Source organism: Gallus gallus, chromosome 6, assembly GCF_016699485.2.
Source record: "Gallus gallus isolate bGalGal1 chromosome 6, bGalGal1.mat.broiler.GRCg7b, whole genome shotgun sequence".
In the NCBI taxonomy this organism is placed as follows: domain Eukaryota; kingdom Metazoa; phylum Chordata; class Aves; order Galliformes; family Phasianidae; genus Gallus; species Gallus gallus.
In genome coordinates, this window is record NC_052537.1 from 14,474,421 (window position 1) to 14,493,651 (window position 19,231).

Below are 19,231 nucleotides of genomic sequence, written 5' to 3' on the forward strand. Positions count from 1 at the left end.
CCTTTTAAAAGACCTGCTTATTACTTTGTGAAGCTTGAAGTTCTGGGAGGGGGAAAAAAAAAAAAAAAAAAGGTGTCTATGTAAAGAAATGTGTTCATCTGTTCTCACTGAAAATCTGTAATGCCTTCATGATTAAGGGCAAAGGATGAAATAGGGGGATAAAAGAAGTGTTACTCTGACAGAGCGGTAATCACTGGTACTTAAGAAATGTAGTCAAATCTACCTGTATTGTAAATGTTTACATATTTTAGAAGGAACAGCTTACTAGAAACAAATAAGACTAGCTTCTGTAGATTTCTAACAGCTAAATTATCATCAAAATGACAATAAAAATAAGGACACAGGGAGGATGAAAGGCTAGAGACTTAACTGCATGTAAATTTAAGGAGATGATGGAATGTTTTGGCAGAAAGACTAAAGCGAGTTATAGCAAAAAGATCCCCTTCTGGTTTTACCTGGGCTCATGGCTTTATATGTTGGTGATTCTCTCTCACTCTCTTTTTTTTCTTTTTTTTTTCTTTTTTTTTTTTTCCCCCCCCTACTAGTGTCCAAGTAGAGCACATTTAATCTGCCTCATTGGCAGCCTCTTAAGCTGTTCCTGGAACAGCCAGAAAGCTTTGACTTGGTACATTGACTCAAGTGACAAAACTTTGTCCAAGGAATCTAAATTTTCCAACATATTTGTGACTTCAGTGACTTATTTCATATGAACAAATGATTTTTTGCTTTAGTTTTGTGTTTTGTTTGATTGATTGATTGTTCTATTTTGTTTTCTGTCAGCTTTATTTCATCTTAAAACCTGGGAAATCACATTTTAAAATTACATTAAGTGTTTTGTTTTGCAAGCAAAACCAGTAAGCCCAATAAACTAAGAAATGAAAAAGATGTGAACTTCAGCTGTGCAGTCTTAATGCATATCCACTTACCTGTGTGCATTACACTGTAGGCATCATTAAAATTATCACATTTCATTTTTTGCAATATTACTGAAATGTGCTGTGGAGCTGCTTTCTGTGGTGATGCACTCAATTTTTCTTTAGTTCTCTCCTTTTAAACTATAGCCAAGTTTGAAACAAGTAATTTAAACAAAACTTTTTACAGATGATCTCTGATTACTTTGGGAACCAGTTGCTGAGCATTTCTACTTGCAGGAGAAGTCCAAGAAACTGTATAAAGAGATATACAATGCTAAATATTAATAAAAATAAGTTGTAGGCATCCTTAATAAATAAATATTTTTCCTCATAGTGACTCAATTGAGTCATTAGTAACTCATCTGTAAAATGGAGTAACACTTTATCTTCATATTCTTGTAAAATAGATTATGTATCTGTGAACTAATTGCATGCCAGTGTGAGGAACACTGAAGAAAAAAAACACATTAAAAATGATGCTGAGTTTAAAGAAAAATAAACTACTTAAGACGACTAGAACAATGCAAGTAACACACTCCTGAATGCAGTCTCAGACTGTGAGAAAAAAAGTAGCTTATGGAAATTAGTTAAGAATTGTATCGTGATGACTACATAGTGTAGACTAAATTATGGCTGCATGACCAACCTTTTAATTCTTAAGTGCTTTACTTTGCACTCTGATTATTCTTTTCACAGGGCATTTTTACATGGATACTCACACGTAGCCATTTGCTTATGTAAAGCTTTCAAGTACACTGTTTGTCACACTCATTTATTACTAATATATAGGTGATAAATACCATCCTGAATATGAGAACTTCTGAGATCCATTTTTCTTCCTAATAGTGACTTCAAATATTTTTGACCTTTACATTTTAGTAATGTATATGTGTTTGAATAAGTGCTTTCTCTAATTTTGTGTATGTATTTTTATGCCAGCATTTAAATTGCTGGTAGTCATTATTTACTTCAGATTGTATGTGCATACCATTAGTAGACTGTGATTTTCAATGACCAAGTTTAAAAAATACAAAAAGAAATAATTTTGACAAGCGGTTTTAAATTTTATCAAGTCAAAAGCTTAGTTACATTACACAATAGTAAGAGTTATTGGAAAATATATCTCTCTCTGTGTATGCATATGTGGCTTCATACTTTGCAAATTACCTTAACTGATATCTAGAGTTAAATCTTCAAGAAAATAAAAATATTTCGTAAAGAAATATAGAATATCTCACTTCTTGATAGCAGTTCATAATTTCCTTCATCATACTTAGCTGAGGCTATTTTGTCAGCGTGGTTGGGTTATTTTTGTTCTTCCATGCCTACATAGCAGTATTTAAAAATTTTTTAAATTCATTTTATGTTTTTTCAGCTATCGTGACTGGTTGTCTTGTACCATTCCCCTTGAGTGTATGTGTGTATTTATTATTTTAAACAATAACATTGTATGTCCAGATAGGGGTCCCATTAACATTCTGTATCACTAGAAATTGGCAAAAACTTGCATAAAAGGGTTTACCTTCATGAATGGCTTTTTGTATTGTTATTGAGTGGTGGTTGTTGGTTCTTTTCACCATATCTTGAATTGTTCACCACTTTGCATGACAGAGCAAGAGACCTAAAAACTCAGCTTCACACATCATGTTTCTGAGAGGCGTTGTTATTTTGTATAATCCCTACTTAATGCAAAAACATAAGAATACATATATAAACACTTAATGTGATTTTTGGGAAAAGGCATGTCAATGTCTCAAAGTAATGTTTTTGTAAAAATGATAGCATGTGAAAACTGTTATTTGATTGGAAATTTCAAGGAAAAAATGGCTTAAAATTTCCTTGCAGCCTTTCGTAACTAGTGGGTCCCCTATAGTAAAATAAATAAAGCTAGTTTCGAACATTATGTTAAAAGTAATTAAAATCTATTATTTTGTTTTTGTTTCGCTGAGCAGTATATTGATCAATCCTGGAAACCATGTGAAGATTCAAGAAGGTACCTTAGGATTCTTCATTGCAAGTGATGCCAAAGAAGTAAAAAGGTAATTCATACATTCCTATCTTTAAATTTAAACATACTGTATTTATTTTTTTTATTTGTGCAGTTTTCCTTTACATGTAGACACATGAACTGATTTTCACTGTAATAAACTACCTTTCATTGAGATCATGCATACCATTTTCTTAACTCTGGTTTCAAATGTCAAGGAAATAAAATAATTTTACAAGTATTTTACAAGTAGAAGAAAATAAGAGGGTATTTTTCAGAATTTTACTAGAAAATGTAAAATATATTGATCTAAATTTTTCTATAAATTAGTTAGTGAAATTGTTCTGTGATAGAACTGAGTTGACAGTTTTGTCCAAATTTCAGGTTTAAAGTAGTTCTTATTCTTATACAATCTATTAAGTATTTGATTTGAGCAAGCTACTGTATTTATTTGCTAATTGCATTAGCAGATTAATATTTATGATCTTACAGTTTTTCTTTACTGAGACTAAGTATTCTAGGTCCTCATAATAATAAATACAAATAAAACTGTTTGAAATATATTCCAACCATTAAGGACAGCTTCACTGGTTCACAGTAGTTAGATGTACTATAGTTGCATTAGATTAATGAGAGTTTTATGGTTTTTGTATTTAGTGCCCAGCATATTTATTCTGGCTTGTTAGGGTATAAAATGCTTGGAAGGAATATTATAGCAATGTGAGAAAGTAGTGTTTAAAATATATAATTCTTTAATGTCCCTTGAATTAAAATAATAATAATAATAATAATATTTAAGTGATAACATTTACTGAGTCCTAAACTTACGTGAAAAGTAATATTTAAGTAATATGTGTTTGTTATGAGTATATAAAGAATGTCAAAACATCAAAATAATGAAATTGCTGATAATTTGAAAGTTTTTGTTTAGCCAAAGCACAAAGGAGAGCACAGTAATACCTCTATCCTCTCATATTTCTAGCACTGACTTTAGAGTATTTGCAACCAGTATTGTGTCAGATACACTGCCTTTCAGCATACAATTTTTTCTTCTCTTTTGCTTTTATCCATTTGAATGTAGTATTCACACTCCTGTGATGAGTTGGTAGGTTTTTTTCATTTTATAGAGCTTTTTACAATCTCCTATGAAAATATTTCAGACTTATTTCACAGAAATTGCCTGACGTATCATTTCTTTGACCAGTTAACTGCTAGTAACGTGTTTAGAAAGAATTTGCCCATCATTTGTCTATCGTGTTTTATCTAATAACAAGCAGAAATGGAATTCCCAGTTCTGCCTGGCTTTTTGCAGAAAGCTTTGTTAGGTCCATACTCCCTTCATTGCCACATCATGTAGCTATTCTATGCAAAGCAAGTGATTATCAGATATGTTTCAACTAATTGAATAATAAAACAATTATGAAAAGTGCTGATTACACTCTTTTGAGCTGTGAATCAGACAGAAAAAAATGTTCTAAAGTTGAGGTCTTTGAGAAGGAAAGAAAGTGAAAAGGATTGTAAGTATTATATGATGAAAACAAGTAAGTCAAATGCCTGCAATTCAAATTATCATGGATTTTTTAAATATGCTAATGGATAAATTTCAGGTGTAGAATGATAGCTTTGTTCCTTACAGTGAATTTGTATTGAGACGAACGCAAAGGGAGAAGGTTGGGAAAGATAGGCATGGAGCTAACACATCCTGAAATCTACTAGGACATTTCAGCAGGTTAAAAACTATGTTTATTTTGTTATGCCAGCAGAAATACTAGTAAACTGTTCTGCTACAGGCCAGCTATCTGATGTGAAGTGTGTCACAGTAGCCTTATGCAACTTGTTGTACCGGCACAATTAAACTCATCTGAGAGCAGTCAGATACATATTTATTAAACTGAAATTTTATTTTGATATTTATGTAAAGTCAAATGTTTACTCTTTTCCCTCTACCTTAGTTTTCTTTGTGTTTCAGCTATCGGTGAGCATTTTGATACAATAGTAGATGTTAATAAGCAAGAATATCACCTGGTAACCTAGATGGATCAACGTATTAATTATATGTTTTTCTTAGAAACGTTGATTTCTTTTCTGTTCAAAACCAGTATGATTCTGCTCTAACACCAAATATAAAAGACAAAAATTAATCTGAAGCAATACTGTATCTGCTCTTTCATTTATATATTCCTATAGAATCTTACTAATTTTTTGTAGGCTTTCTCTTTTTTTTGGGGGGGGGGGGGGGGTGGGGGTACGGTTTGAGAGGGATAAATCATACATCTGACATATTGTCACATCGACCACTTTACAGTCTCTCATTTTATCTAAGATGATGTCCAACTTGTGACTGGGCTGAAAAACTGGCCCAGGGTGCTAGATGGTGTTTCCAAAAGAAAATATCTGTTATATCTGATAAGAACAGAGAATTCATTATATATATACAAATATATATATATGCACATTCTTTTTGAAATTCATTGGACACTCCATTTTTCTAAGATGAAAGACAACTGCAAAGATATACTCTGTCATAATTATCATCCCTTTTCCCAATTACTTTTCAAGTATATTAAAAGAAACACTAATTTGGAGTCTTATGTTTGAATTTCATGGTCTTGTAGCAAATATTTCCTACTTTAAATATCTAAACAGTTTCAAAGATTAAAGGAAATTAGCACAGGCATGTTTCATTAATTTGATACTGGAACAAGAAGAAATGTGGGACTAATTTCATTTGTATGGATTAAGAAATGTGTCAGTTTTTCCACTCTGTCTCTCCAGGGCATTTTTTTACTGCAAGGCCTGCCATGATGACATCACAGATCCCAAAAGGATAAAAAAGTGTGGCTGCAAACGGCGTAAGTAATATTTCTATCATTCCCTTTTCCTCCTTATGAACTGTTTAGTCTTGTTACATGTACGCTCAGTTACATGTTTCACACAGTGGTGCAGAAAAGTTAAAAAATAAATTCATGGCAACATGAGTGCAATTTGCATTTTGAAATTATTCTTATTAAATTCCATACCACTTACACATGTTTCTTCATTAAAAAATCTACTAGGATCTTAAGATAACAAAACTTAGACAGTTCATCTAGCTAGATATAATTGTAGAAGTTTCTAAGTTAAAAATAAACTAACAGTGAAGTTCTGCTCTCATTCATATAATGCTGAAATCCAGTAATTCCAATAGTTTTCTGTAAAGAGCTTTTGTTTTCCTTGCTGAATACAATTCTGTACAAGAAGATATTATGGAATATTATTCCATCATGTAACTATTGAACTAAGCTATTATTGAAATAAATCATCATTTCCTAGAGAAAGAAATTGTCTGGGGAAAAAAAAAAAATAAAAAAAGATTGGTGCCTTAAACATATTCTTTCAATAGATTCCATAGCTGAAATGCTAGCATTTGGTTTAGTTGCATTCTTAGGTCTGCTGTTTAAATTCTTTGGAAACTTGTATGTAAAGAACTAATTGAGTTTGAGAATTGAGATCAGACTTTACATCTCTGTTTTTATAAATATATAGAAATTATTATTTCAGTTAGATCTACTTTTTGAAGATATTTTGCAGGAACTGTCACAACCACATTTTAGATATAGCTGTGTTTGATCCAAGAAAGTTTGTAATATTCAAATCAATAGGATTTAGAGATCCTTCTCTAAATGGATGCACAAATATTTATGTGCATTCCATTCCATTTTGCTATGGAGAAGCTCTTTCATTACAAAAACATTGACTAGGTAAATTGAAACATATTGAAAGAGTTTGAATGAACTTACCCTACCAGTACTTTTAAGAGGAAAAAAAAAACCTGCCATGTTTATTCATTCAATGAGCTTATTCTTAGCATCATCATTGCACTGTTTTGGAAGATGAAAAGAAGCCTAAACTGGACCTTTAAGGAGCACCTGAAATGGATGAGTTTTATGGATTTTAAAAAGAAAAGCATATGTCATGAGTTTTTAAGAAGCTCCTCTAAAAACAAACAAACAACAACAACAACAAACAGCAACAACAAAAACAAATAACCCAAAAAAACCAAAACCAAACCACAGAAGTGTGAAACAAAGTAGTGTATTTGAGAGAAAACAGCTGAGGCCTTGACAGAAAATAGAAATTTCCTCCCAGTAGCTTCACGGAGAGTAAAGCAGATGGAAAGCATGCCTGATGTGGAAGGAATGTATATATTGTCTAACAGATTGTGAGAAAAAATTGCCTGACATATTGTTCAAGAACAATTTATCCATGTGAGAATGTGACCTTTGAACTGCTGCCAAAGCCAGTGAGACTGCTGAGCAAGTTCTGATAAAGCAAGTTTCAGATGCCTCAGGGTGCAAGTAACTTACAAAGCCAATTGCACAGCACTTAAGAAGGAATATGTTACTTGTTTGCCCAATTCTTAAAAAAAAAAAACACAAACAAACAAACAAAAATCTCAAACAAACAAACAAAACAAACCTATTTAATTGTGTGTTCTTTTCTACTCCTTCACATTTTGTATGCTTTCCTCACACATGTGCTGTTTCAAAGAGAAAAATCTGAAAATTTCGTGTACTTCTATATATGGCACTGTGGAATGTCCCAAAAGGGACAGTCAGTCCAAAAAATAGAGATATTGCCCAGATGTAGAAACAAAATGATGGATTTAGTGAGGCTGAGGAAGGAGCCTGTCAGAACTGCTGCAGTGAGGACTAAGCACTAAGGAGGGAATCCTCTCAGTAGGGTGAAGAAGAAAAAAAAGACAGCAAAATATTGTTTTTTCCCTTTAATTGTCTCTCCTTTCTCCCCATCTGCTGTCCTTCCCTCCACCCCCACACACACATATGGTTAGAGGCACTATAATAGGAAGTAGCTTCCGCTTAGCACAGTGTTCACAACTATTACGAATAATGCAGTTTCTTTGCTTTTAAAGTTCTGTCAGCAGAAAAAAATAATAATAATAAAAAAAATTCAACAGTATTTAGTAATTTTGGAGGACTAATTCCAGTGCTCAAGATCCCTTTTATGGGACTGGGTATATATTTTTAAAAGGTAAGTCTTAAGGTAAAGACTGTTATTCACATTAAATGCCTTAGTTTTAGCTTTCAAATCACTTAACACTTTTGAAAATCTTAATTGTATTATCCATCTGTAAAATACACAAACTTTTTTTGTCTTAAACTGCAAGCTAGCCATAACAAAACATACACTAAGAAATACTTTCTCCATTGAATTAGAAAACTGTCAACTGATCCATCAACAGTTAAGCTAAGAACTTGATTTTCTAAAGGCAACAAAAATGATCACATGCAAACATGTGCTCCTATATAAGTGTATATATTTTAATTAGTGAGCAACATAGCAACTAGAGACAGCTGAATGTGGAAAACATATAAGATGAAATGAAGGGGGCTGCTAGTAAATATTGACACTTTCAGGTGAATTGAATGTGAAAGGTTATCTTCTTTAATTAATGTAGGTTCATGTGACACTGGAAGACCAGATTTTTAGTAATGTATCTGAGGTTGCACAGCATTTTAGATACTATCTGAACATTAGCTTCTGATATTGTTGGGGTCTAAACGTGAGTTTGACCTATATACCTATTTGTCCAAACCTGTTAGGCCTAATATTAATAATTCAGAGAAGTTCAGTACATTTCCACAAGGCCACAGATAATTAATGTAACCTTGTTTTCCTTTTGCAGTTTCTGCCATCCTTCTTTTACCTTACCTATCCCACTCCCTGTATAACATATTTATGCTGATGTCATGTCCAGATAAATGTTTGTGTGGAAATTTTATTCACAGATTGTTAACATATTTTTTGAATGCTTTCGATCTCATTCCTATGACATTTAACTGTAGATTTTTCAGCAAGGGGCCAAATACATGTATAAATTTATATAAAATGCAGCGGAATGGGATGAAATCTCTGAACTGGATGACCTACTCCTCCTGTTTCTTTCATTCTGTGCAACAACTGTTGTCTAATTCTGTATATATTTTTTCCAGTGACAGTGCTTGCTGTGAACAATGGGGGTTGAACCCCAGAAGGGACATATCATGTGTACATTGATGTGTTTGAAGGAATTTCTTGTAAACAATGATAATTGACAAACTTTTGATTTATTTTTCCTCTTGCTGCCTTGGAACACGGCCCCTACTATATTTTAACTTCACACTGATAGTGATCTATTGTGAGTAAAAATGGGTTCCCTGTAGCCCAGAGTGCGGTCCAACCTGTCTTTCTCTAGCAGAGAGTATTTTTGTTCAGTATTTTGGTTATTTTCTTTATTTATGTTGCATGTAGCAGTGGCGTCATACCCACAAGTTTCTCATCGTTTCCACCCACGGAGATTAGGGTGACGTTGAAGAAAATACAGCAGTTTTCCCCTTTTCCACTTTTTTGCTCCTTTTTCCCACAACTTTGTCTTTTATCCCTATTTGGAAGGGAGATCTTGGCAGTGACATTTCTGAGAAATGATCCTAGAGATATCTCATGAGTATTCAGAGCTGTCAGTTAGGCTGGGATAATTAGCACTATAGCATTGTTTGCCTGATTAAGCCAAATTCATTGTCAGATCTGTGTTCAGTTTTTTTGTACTTGGTTTCCATTGCACAGCTGACACAAGGGACAGAACATCAGTCTTCTACTGTCCTTTTTAACTTCTTTCTCCCCACCATCAAAAATAAAGGTGCGGGGGGAAGGAACCCAGACAATGAATTAAATGTGTGTTTTACTTTGAATATATAAGATTACAGTTTTCATCAATAGCAAACAATCTACAGTGATCATTTTCCCCAGCTATAACAGTTTTGTTTGTTATAAAAATAATTACATGAGTAGAGCCACATTGTGTTTTCAGGACCTAAACTGTAAATTTTTACATTATTACTATTATATATAGAATATGATGTTTATAGACCATTTCACATCAGTCTAAATCTGACCACTTCAAAGTGCTCAGAATCTGTGGAGGCTCTCACCAGCCACTTTTAGTGTGTACAGTCATGATAATATAAATAAACACAACACTTTAGACATGGAAAGAGTTAAGCTTTCTAGAAATACAAGCACTATGAAAAATATACTGGTTATATTGCAGTGTTAGGATTATAGGGTTTGTTCTTTCAAACAGCAGGAGGGATCGAGTATTTCATAGGTGTAATAAAGCATTCACTACTGCATCAGATTGAAGCTGGTAGCTATACCATACAACTGCAGCTATTCTAAATAAGTGAGGCTATGAGACTTTTCACCATTTCACCAGACATTGAATTTATTTTCTGATAACACTTCAGATCTTAAACCAGACTGTGATATTTTTTCACCTCTCAGCTGTACGCACCATAGGATTTTGCAAAGAATTCAGAAAAATTTGATACTCATGGAGTTGCATGATATAGTGTCAGCCATCTTGTAATTATGGTGGCCTGTGTGATGGTTAGCATTACTTTGTCCTTTTCTTTTTATTTTGATATCATTACTACAGTAAAGAAATGAGATCCCCTCTCCCCGCCACTGCGGTAGAAGTAATTCATACACAGAACAGAAATTTCTGAGAAGAGTTACTGTCTTCCAGTAGAATGATGCAGCGGAAAGCTGGGGAACACACACACACACACACGCACACACACAAAAAAAAAGATTGTCAAGACAGGACAGCAGAATAAGAATTTATTAATGAGAACTAATTTATCTGAATGAAACGATGAATCGGTAGATGTAAAGGCAAAACACTGGAAGTAATTTAGATTCTGTGTATGCTATGAATTGCTATAATAATAATTATTATAATAATTGTATGAATTGCTATGTATTAATTTTAAATATATTTCTGTATTGAGCCCTTTCTGGACTACATAAACTAATAGAAATAGCAATAAACAAATAAAAGAGCTCTTTTTGCTTTAAAAAAAAGTATTTTAAAAAAAGCAATTGCAGTAAAGGAAAAAATAAAAATAAAAAAGATGCCAAAGCTTCTGTCTGCTCAGAAATGCAGCTCACTCTGAGAGTGCGCTGCCTGAGACCTTAACATAATGAAGACAAGTTCACAGTGATATTTGAATATTAAAATGATTTGGTCTATAAACACAACATTACTTCTTCTAGCTACTGAAGAGGGCAGAATGCCCACTGTTTGTACAGTTTTGAGAAAGAACAGTGACACATTATTGCAAGCAACTGACCAAATGACTTAGATTGCAAAAAAACCCTGCAAGATAATGAAAAAGCTGAGTTGGTGGTATTGAAGTTTTCTGTAAAAATTAAATAATGAAGAGATAGCTTTGCCTGTTGTGTTAAGAGAAAATAAATTGTGAAAAATAATTTAAGAAATGCTGCTGTATTTTTTCAGAAAAGAGATTGTGCTAAGGGAAATTCTTTAAAAATTTGTCTCTTGATGCTAACTGGCATCCTTAAAAGTCGTCAAATCAGTCCAGTCTTCTTTTAATGCTGCTGTTATTTTATTCTTAGTGTGGATAATGAGAACTTGCAGAATTGAAATGACACTGTATACATTTCAATTCTTAAGTGTAGTGGAACCGTTTTTGAATCATTTGCTGGTCAAGAAAGCTCCAGTTGATTCTTCTTAACCAGCTGTTGTTTCATAGAGAGCCACTAGATGTCCTCATAGATTTACTTTTTGTTACCGTTGAGGTCACAAGGAAAACTGGTATAGTGATGTATGGAATATTAGAATTGGGTAGCCTGTACAGTTAATACAAAAAAAAAAAAAAAAAAAAAAAATCAACAAAGATGAAGGGATACTTTGTTCTGCTTTATTTTTATTTATTTTTATTTTTAACAAAGGAGCTGTTTTTTGACATCCTAGGATGACAATAATCTGCAGCTTCCTTTGCTTATTTTTGCAACTGGAAATGTTTCCCACTACTGTTTGTGAACTCTAAGTTACACATCAGACCTAGACAATCTAGAAAAGTTGGCTAGGCTCTTCTGAGTTTCTGAGACTGGAAAACAAGATATTCCTAGAAGTGTAGACATGTATTTCTTCTTTATTGAAATGAAAGGACATTACCTTTTTGAGAACAACAACAACAACAAGTTTTTGAAGTATTTCTTTGTTTTTATAAATAACTATCAATTTTTGCTATTGTTTTGCTCTTAACAGCTCAGAAAATTACTCCGATTCATATTGGCCTTGTTTTGGCAGTAAATCATTTAAGTAGTCTAATTTCTGTGTCCATGATTAGTTCCCCTGATATTTTCACAAATGCTGGGGAATTGTGATCAATACTAAGTAGAAGGATCTGTTCTTCCTTTTTATCCATTTATTGTTCAATTGGAAATAGGGAAGTAATTTCATTTATGTCCCAACTTATATTTCTACTAGTTGCACATAACAGTTCTATTCAATCTCCATAACATTTCTATGAATAGAAATGAGATGAATCTTATGCAGGTGCTACAGGTGTCAAATGAATTTAACACCCGGAGGCTGTTCTTAAGGTCCCCCTGTCTCTTTGATGGTACCCATTTTTTGTTAATTTTTATGGAAGTTTAATAGGAATGGTATGTGTGTGGCTTGAACCATTTGAAATCATTTCTGTCTTGTCTTTGATCTTGTCACTACTCATCCCTAATAATATCCCATGTTTTGTTTTATTTAAAGGAAAATAAATATTGTATTTGGTGTGAATGTAACAATGACTGTTTAAAATGAATGAAGAGTGATGGCATGTTTTCTTTACAAAATGTATTGCTCTGATATGCAGTTGCTTATATACTGGTTGAAAGCCTTATGGCAAGTCATATCTGCTACTTATATTTCCAGGTGCAAGCCTGTTTCCTGCATGTTAATGATGTGAAATATTAAAATGATGCATGATCTCCAGAACAACTGATAATAATAGTTAAAAACAGTCCCTGAAAGGCATTACTTTTGAGAAGTGCCATGGATTCCTTCCCCATTTGAACAGATGGGCTTAAATTTCCAACTTCATTGGTTTAAGTCTGATGAAAATAGTACAAAAAGTTTTCCTTCCCAACCTCATTTGCCGTTAAGGATGATTGTTTTTTTAATTTTTAAAAATATGACCTTTTCTATTATTGACTGTTGATAAGTTATGGATTCAAGTAAATGAAAACCAGGGACTGTTACTAACCAATAGCATAGCAGCTGAGAATATCTGATAGTGCGTTTTGCTTACAGCATTTGATTAGAAAATGTCTTTCAAAACAGCTGTAATTAAAACAAAATGGGAATGCCTTTTCCCTCACCTACTGTTAGTGTATCTCATAAATGCTCTTTATTTTTCCTTTGTTTCCTTAAAATAAAAGTAATAAAATAGGCATAATGAAAACACTCCAATATTTTTTGTAACATTTTTTTGTCTGCCCAACTTTTCAGTTTTAAATAATATGTTGGGAAAAGTTAGAGAGAGGGAAACTATGGGAAAACAAATGCTGTTTTGAATTTTCTGTGTAGTTTGAATGTGAATGCTTCAAAAGCTGCAGTGGAAACCTTCTTACTAAAAGCCAAGCTCTGAGAAACAATGTACCATGCAATAAACAAGCCTGATGATGCATGATTACTTTTTGAACAGCTCTAAGATAACTCTCCTAGGATGCTGAAAGAACATGGCAGTAGTCATGTGAGCAAAGTTTTAGAGGAATGGAGTCACTGCTGAAGAGATCACTCATTCATCTCCCTCAATGCCTGTTTTCCACAATCATAATGTTACCCTTGCTTGACAAATATACTGTATGGCAAGTCATCAAGGCCTTAGAACAGGACTTGACCCATTTGAGCAATTACAATCCCTCTTCCCTGGTGACTGTAGCATTAAAAAACTGGGAAAAAGAAAAGAAAAAAAAAAGAGAAGAAACTAGTAAAAATCTAATATTGCTACCATTATTCAATCTTCACCTGAAGGTGCAGGCCAGAGAAACATTACCTTTTTACTACTTTTGCTTTCAAGGTTTTCTTTTTGCCTGTTGGTGTTCTGTTTTTTTTTTTTCTTTTTTTTTTTTTCTTAAAGCATAAATTGAGTCAGTTCAATCTAAACCATTACCAAAAGCGTTGGTTCAGTGCAACATGTGAAGCAATTTAAGTGGCCTCTGCAGTTCTTCAGACTTAAGCTTACTTGAGACTGAGGTAACACATGCATTTGAATGAAGATAATTACATGACAGCATTTTTACAAAACAGAATGCTGTATATTTCTAGAAATAAGGAGATCATCCTTTCTGTGAGTAAAGGACATAAACTTTCTATTTCAACCTGAAAATCCATTTGGAATCGGTGCCTAAATCTATGTCCAGTTATTTGGTTCTCAATCTACCTTTCAATCTTTTTGAGTTATACAAAGTCTGCAACTGTTGGAGCAGAAAGTGTGCCGATGATTGGATTGGTTCAGCATGTTCAATGTACCAATGCTCTGTGTGCTTTTGGTGATGCCTTATTTGTGAACTGATTTTAATGTCAAGCATATTTGCCGTGATTAGTTGTGTCACTTATATCAACAAATTTTGGTATTCTGTCAAGAGTTAATTTGAATTTCTGAAGATGCAATGTGAATGAAGTCAAATTTTCAGAAAATTTTATGCACAACTTGTAACTCTCCAGTAATGTGTAATTTACTGCAATAAAGGAGTTCCCTGGCACAGTTTAATGCAAAGCAATTATTAGCATGTTTGAGGATAAATATATATGTGTATATGTATGTATGTATGTGCATATATGTATATGTGTATGTATGTAAGAATATGTGTATGTGTGTTTTTGTGTGTGTATACATGCATATTCATATATATATATATACACATATATATAAAAGTTTTCAACTTCTAAATGAAGCAGAGTTGGTGAAAAAAATCTAATGAATCATCAACTTTATATGTTGGTTTCACTTTAGCCCAGCAGTATTAATTGTGCCAAGGGAAGAATATATTCCTATGATTTTCTGCTTTTACTATGCTCTTTTTTGATCCAAACATTTGACTGTAATCAGTAATTCTTCCCTATGTCTGCGGTCACCCTATGAGACTGAAGAGAAATATAGAACAATTTATCTTTTGCCCTACTTTTAATGTACAGCCAAAGTGTTATCAATAATCTCATTGCATTTTTTTTTCCTGGGTCAAGACTGTTAACATAAACTAAGGCCTGTATTAAATCCCTTAAATTACCTTCCAGCTGCCTTGTTATATATATAACCTTGCCATTAACCTGCTGCTCTTCCTCTCCTCCCATCCAACACATGGTTATAGCCAAGATGTCCATCTACAAGAGAATGAAACTGGCATGTTGTTTTGATTGCGGACGCTCTGAGCGTGACTGCTCTTGCATGTCAGGCAGTGTACATAGTAACATGGACACCCTTGAGAGAGCCTTCCCACTTTCTTCTGTCTCTGTTAATGATTGCTCCACCAGTTTACGTGCCTGTAAGTTTTAACACCAACACATGCTGTTCCATGTCTGTGGTGTCTGTGGTATCATCCCCGTCTTGTGTTGTACATTGTAGTTCTGTGAGTTTTATTGGGCTGATGCTTTTTGAAAAATTCAAAACTGAATTTCAATACAGCTCTGTATTTATATTTCTGTTTCTATTTATTTTTAATATGAAAAATGTAATTTGTTATTTTGCTTTTTGTGCTCTTTATGAAGCATGCTCTTGCAATAGCTTGCAGGACCTTAGTAGTGCAGTTTGATGACATCTTTTTAATTTAATTCATACAATATAAATTTTAATTATTAACCAATATGTGCGTTATTGGAGGAATGGGACTGTGTCTAAGTCTGTGACTGGTGCTAAGTGGGCAAATGCAATAGTACAATCAACATAGCCATATACAACAGGCAGTGAATAAATGTACAGGATACAACTTAACTGCTTAGCTGTATTAGCTGACATTTTGGTTTAGACTGCTACCATTATCTTTAATTAGGCTTGTAGCCCTTTATGATTAATAAGGTAGGACTGTCCATCTAATATTGACACTGCAGATACCTTAGTAAAGTGGATTTACATTTTGTAGTGTTTTTTTTTTTTTAGGACTCACCTGTTGGAAACTTTGTAATGCAAACTGTCTGAAATTAGCAGCGAAATCTGTCCTGCAGGACAGTACTGGAATATGCTCCAAAAGATCTTCTGAAAGACTAGAATTAGAGGGGGAGAAGAGAGAGGAATTAGAACTATGTGTAGCCATTAGTTCTTCGGGTAAGCCAGAGGGATTGTAGAGCTTCCTTTATCTGTGTGATGTCAACTATTGAGAAAGATTGTTAAACAGTGATTTTTCTTGCTTTCCTATGCTCTTCAGACATCTATTACAGGCAGAACTATACCTTGAGATGGGTTTGTTGTCCTTTCTCTAACCAAATGCAAAGTAAAACTGACAAGTTATTCAGAAGAAATGGTAGGAGTTTGGATGAGAAAGCATGTCCACTTTATATTACAAGTCATTTCAAATAAAAGCACATTCCACTGTTAAGAACATTATGTAGTTAGTAGATTATGCATGTTTGCCTTTTGATGCCTGCAGTGTGTAGTCCATGTGGTGAATGACTTTGCTGTAGTTATTTTGACATTTGAACTATTTTTCCAGACACAAATGTGGTGTATATACCAATACTGTGATCTTTGTTATCATTTTTGTGTCTGAACACTGTGTCAATTAAATTGATTTTAATAGAATTTTGTAGGGATTTTGGCAGAAATCTTCTCTGTTTATGTGTACAAGCACTGTGAATGTCATTTTTATCTACTTGGTTGCTGTTCTCTAAGGGAAGAGCCATTTGTAACTATTATTCCAAGTTATAGGAGTTTTTTATCCTTTAGAGAGCCCTGTATTAGAATCAAACATAGCAAACCATACTTGTTTATTAAGAACGGTGACTGTGAAACTTTCCTGGATTGAGAGTTACTGCAGACAGTGTTACTTCTATGCCCTATCAGCCTCTGTAACAGTGTCTGGTATTGTTTGCATTAATACAGACTAGTACAGAGATTAAGTGGTTGGGTCCCAGCATAAGTGTTAACAGCTACTAGATGAAGATAAATGAGTAAGAGCCCTACAGATAAGTGAAATTTCTGCCATTAGCACCTTTTAGCATGGGAAAAAAAACCCACCAACAACCAAAAAAAAAAAAAAAAAAAAAAAAAACCACCAACCACAATGTAATTTCTTGGTTTACCAAGACTTTTGAATTCACTTAAGACTTTGGAATTCACTTAAAGCAGTAAAAGTAAACATTTTTGATTGTGTTGCTAGGTGGGACAAAAACCTCCATTGCATGGTATTATTGCCACTAAAAACACTGCTGTTGGGAAACATGTTAGATCTATGTAATATTTTGAAGGATAGATGGTATTGACAACTTTTGAGGATTTTTACCATCCTATCTTTCAAGGACCTTTCCCCCCCTTCATCACTCCGTCAAATCAGAAGAGAATTCACTCTCCCCCTTTTGAAACTAGTCACCGTTGACTGTTAATAATAAGTACAAAAATCAATACCAATTCATGCTCTTTATAAGCCAGCAGAAGCCTTTCTTTTCCAATTAAAAGGTATATATACACATGCAAAATTTCACTGGCATGGCTTCAACAGAAATCACTGTATTTTCTTTGCAGTGCACTGGGGTTGTATGATGCCCATCTTGACAGAGCTAGTTAACTCAAAGAATGGTGGTGAGAGTCAGCTTTTCATTAAATATGAGCAGATGTGAAATGTAGAGTGTTTGACAATTAGAAATGGCAGCAGCATGGCCCCAGAATCAAAGTGAGGTCAGATTGGTGGATCAGATTACCTCTCTTACATTCTTTAGTTGTTCTGAAAATCATTTTAAATTAGTGTCAGTGGAGCCATGATGGGTTTTGCCCTTTGTCTTTTATGCCGGGACTGTATTGTTTCCCCAGACACTCATTAAAGGTCATTATACTATTACAGGGCTTGCTTTGGTCGTGGTGCCCCAGTTGAGTTGGTTTGCTTCTACAATCACTTAATGCATTTTTTTTCCCTTCTTTTCTTTTTTTTCTTATTTTCTTTTGGTTATAAAAGCAGACATTTCTTTTTAAGTTAAATGAGATCATGGAACATTGTATGAAACTTCTTGAAAAAAAAACCTGTAGTTTTTGCAAGAATTAATTTTCTAATAACCTGATGTCAAGTAGAAAATATCAATTTACATATCTGATGATGCACATGGGATTTAGTGTTAATTGTTTACTATGTAGAGAAAGTAACACTTGCAGAATATTATCCACTGTGAATGAGTTTCTCTTTTATAACATTAAATTGTATTTGCAGTGATTGAAAATCCTATTTTCACTAAATATAATTGCATTAAAATAGCTTTTGAGTTTCCAAACAGCTGTTTGGAAAAGCAAACAAACAAAAGCAAAATCAACAACACAGGAAAATCTAAGTAAATATATTTATTTTTTTATTATTATTGTTAATATTTTATTTATTTATTTATTGTGCATGCACATTTTGGTAGATTGTTGCATAGACAGCAGGCAAATGGTCCAAGCATATTTTCTACTGCAGACTCACATGAATTAGAGTGTAGAGGCAGTTGGCCACTGGAAAACCTGGGGTGGCCTATGAGGTGAAATTATGTTACTAATAAGTATGATGTTTCTGTTTAGTTCTGTGCCAAATCTTGAGTGCCGTTCAAATGATTAATTGATACAGACAGAATCTTAACCTGAAACATTTAATTTCCATGTTTCTGCATCACCATATGGCTGCTTTTCTGGAATGGCAGAAGTTCAAGCTCCAAAAGTCTTTATGTTGTGCCCACTGCCACAGGAATTTTGATTTCTAAGCACAGACAGAAGGACATTCTTGAAATTAGGCCCAGGCATATCTAATTCAGTTTGTAAGAAAACATGTTTTGGCATGTTCTGATATCTCCAAGAAGGATTATGTGTGAATATTAGAGATCTCTAGAGCAAATAAATACATAAATAAATAAAAATAAAAAATAAAAGCTACTGATCACTACATTTTTAATTCAGGGATCAGCATAAACTCCCATCTATCTTACCTGGAAGAAAGACTGTACTAAGACAAACTTTGGATATCAAGGAGAAAGCTCAACTTTTGAGAGTTGCCAAAGTGTATATATACCTCTAAGCCAAGCCCAGTTTAGAAATGTCTAGTCTATCTGCAATTCTAGTGCTATCAAGTGGTTTATACAGGACAGACAAGTTAGCTGCTGAGTCTTTCTCAAAAGTCTTAAAATTATTTTTTGTAAGATTGGGGGAATATTTTTGAGTATCTTAAGTGTTAAGCCAAGGCTGACATATCACAATGAAGCTATGTCTGTCAAAGTAGCTAGCAAGCCAAGCCAAAGAATAGCTGCTTCACTGTCTTGTGC

General features: G+C 33.5%; 1 protein-coding gene across 50 annotated transcripts in view; it reads left to right on the forward strand.

Moving 5' to 3' along the window:
• KCNMA1 (potassium calcium-activated channel subfamily M alpha 1) overlaps positions 1-19,231 on the forward strand; it is a 443,671-nt gene that overhangs the window by 332,549 nt on the left and 91,891 nt on the right. For 27 of the 50 annotated variants that reach the window (XM_040702202.2, XM_046942681.1, XM_040702201.2 and 24 more), the window contains 2 exons: positions 2,867-2,953; positions 5,677-5,753. In XM_040702202.2, the coding sequence (XP_040558136.1) occupies positions 2,867-2,953; positions 5,677-5,753 (164 nt within the window). Of the gene's footprint in view, positions 1-2,866; positions 2,954-5,676; positions 5,754-9,070; positions 9,080-15,114; positions 15,289-15,899; positions 16,065-19,231 lie in introns of all 50 variants that reach the window. The other 23 variants (XM_015288158.4, XM_025151438.3, XM_015288167.3 and 20 more) reach the window with 3 other exon arrangements.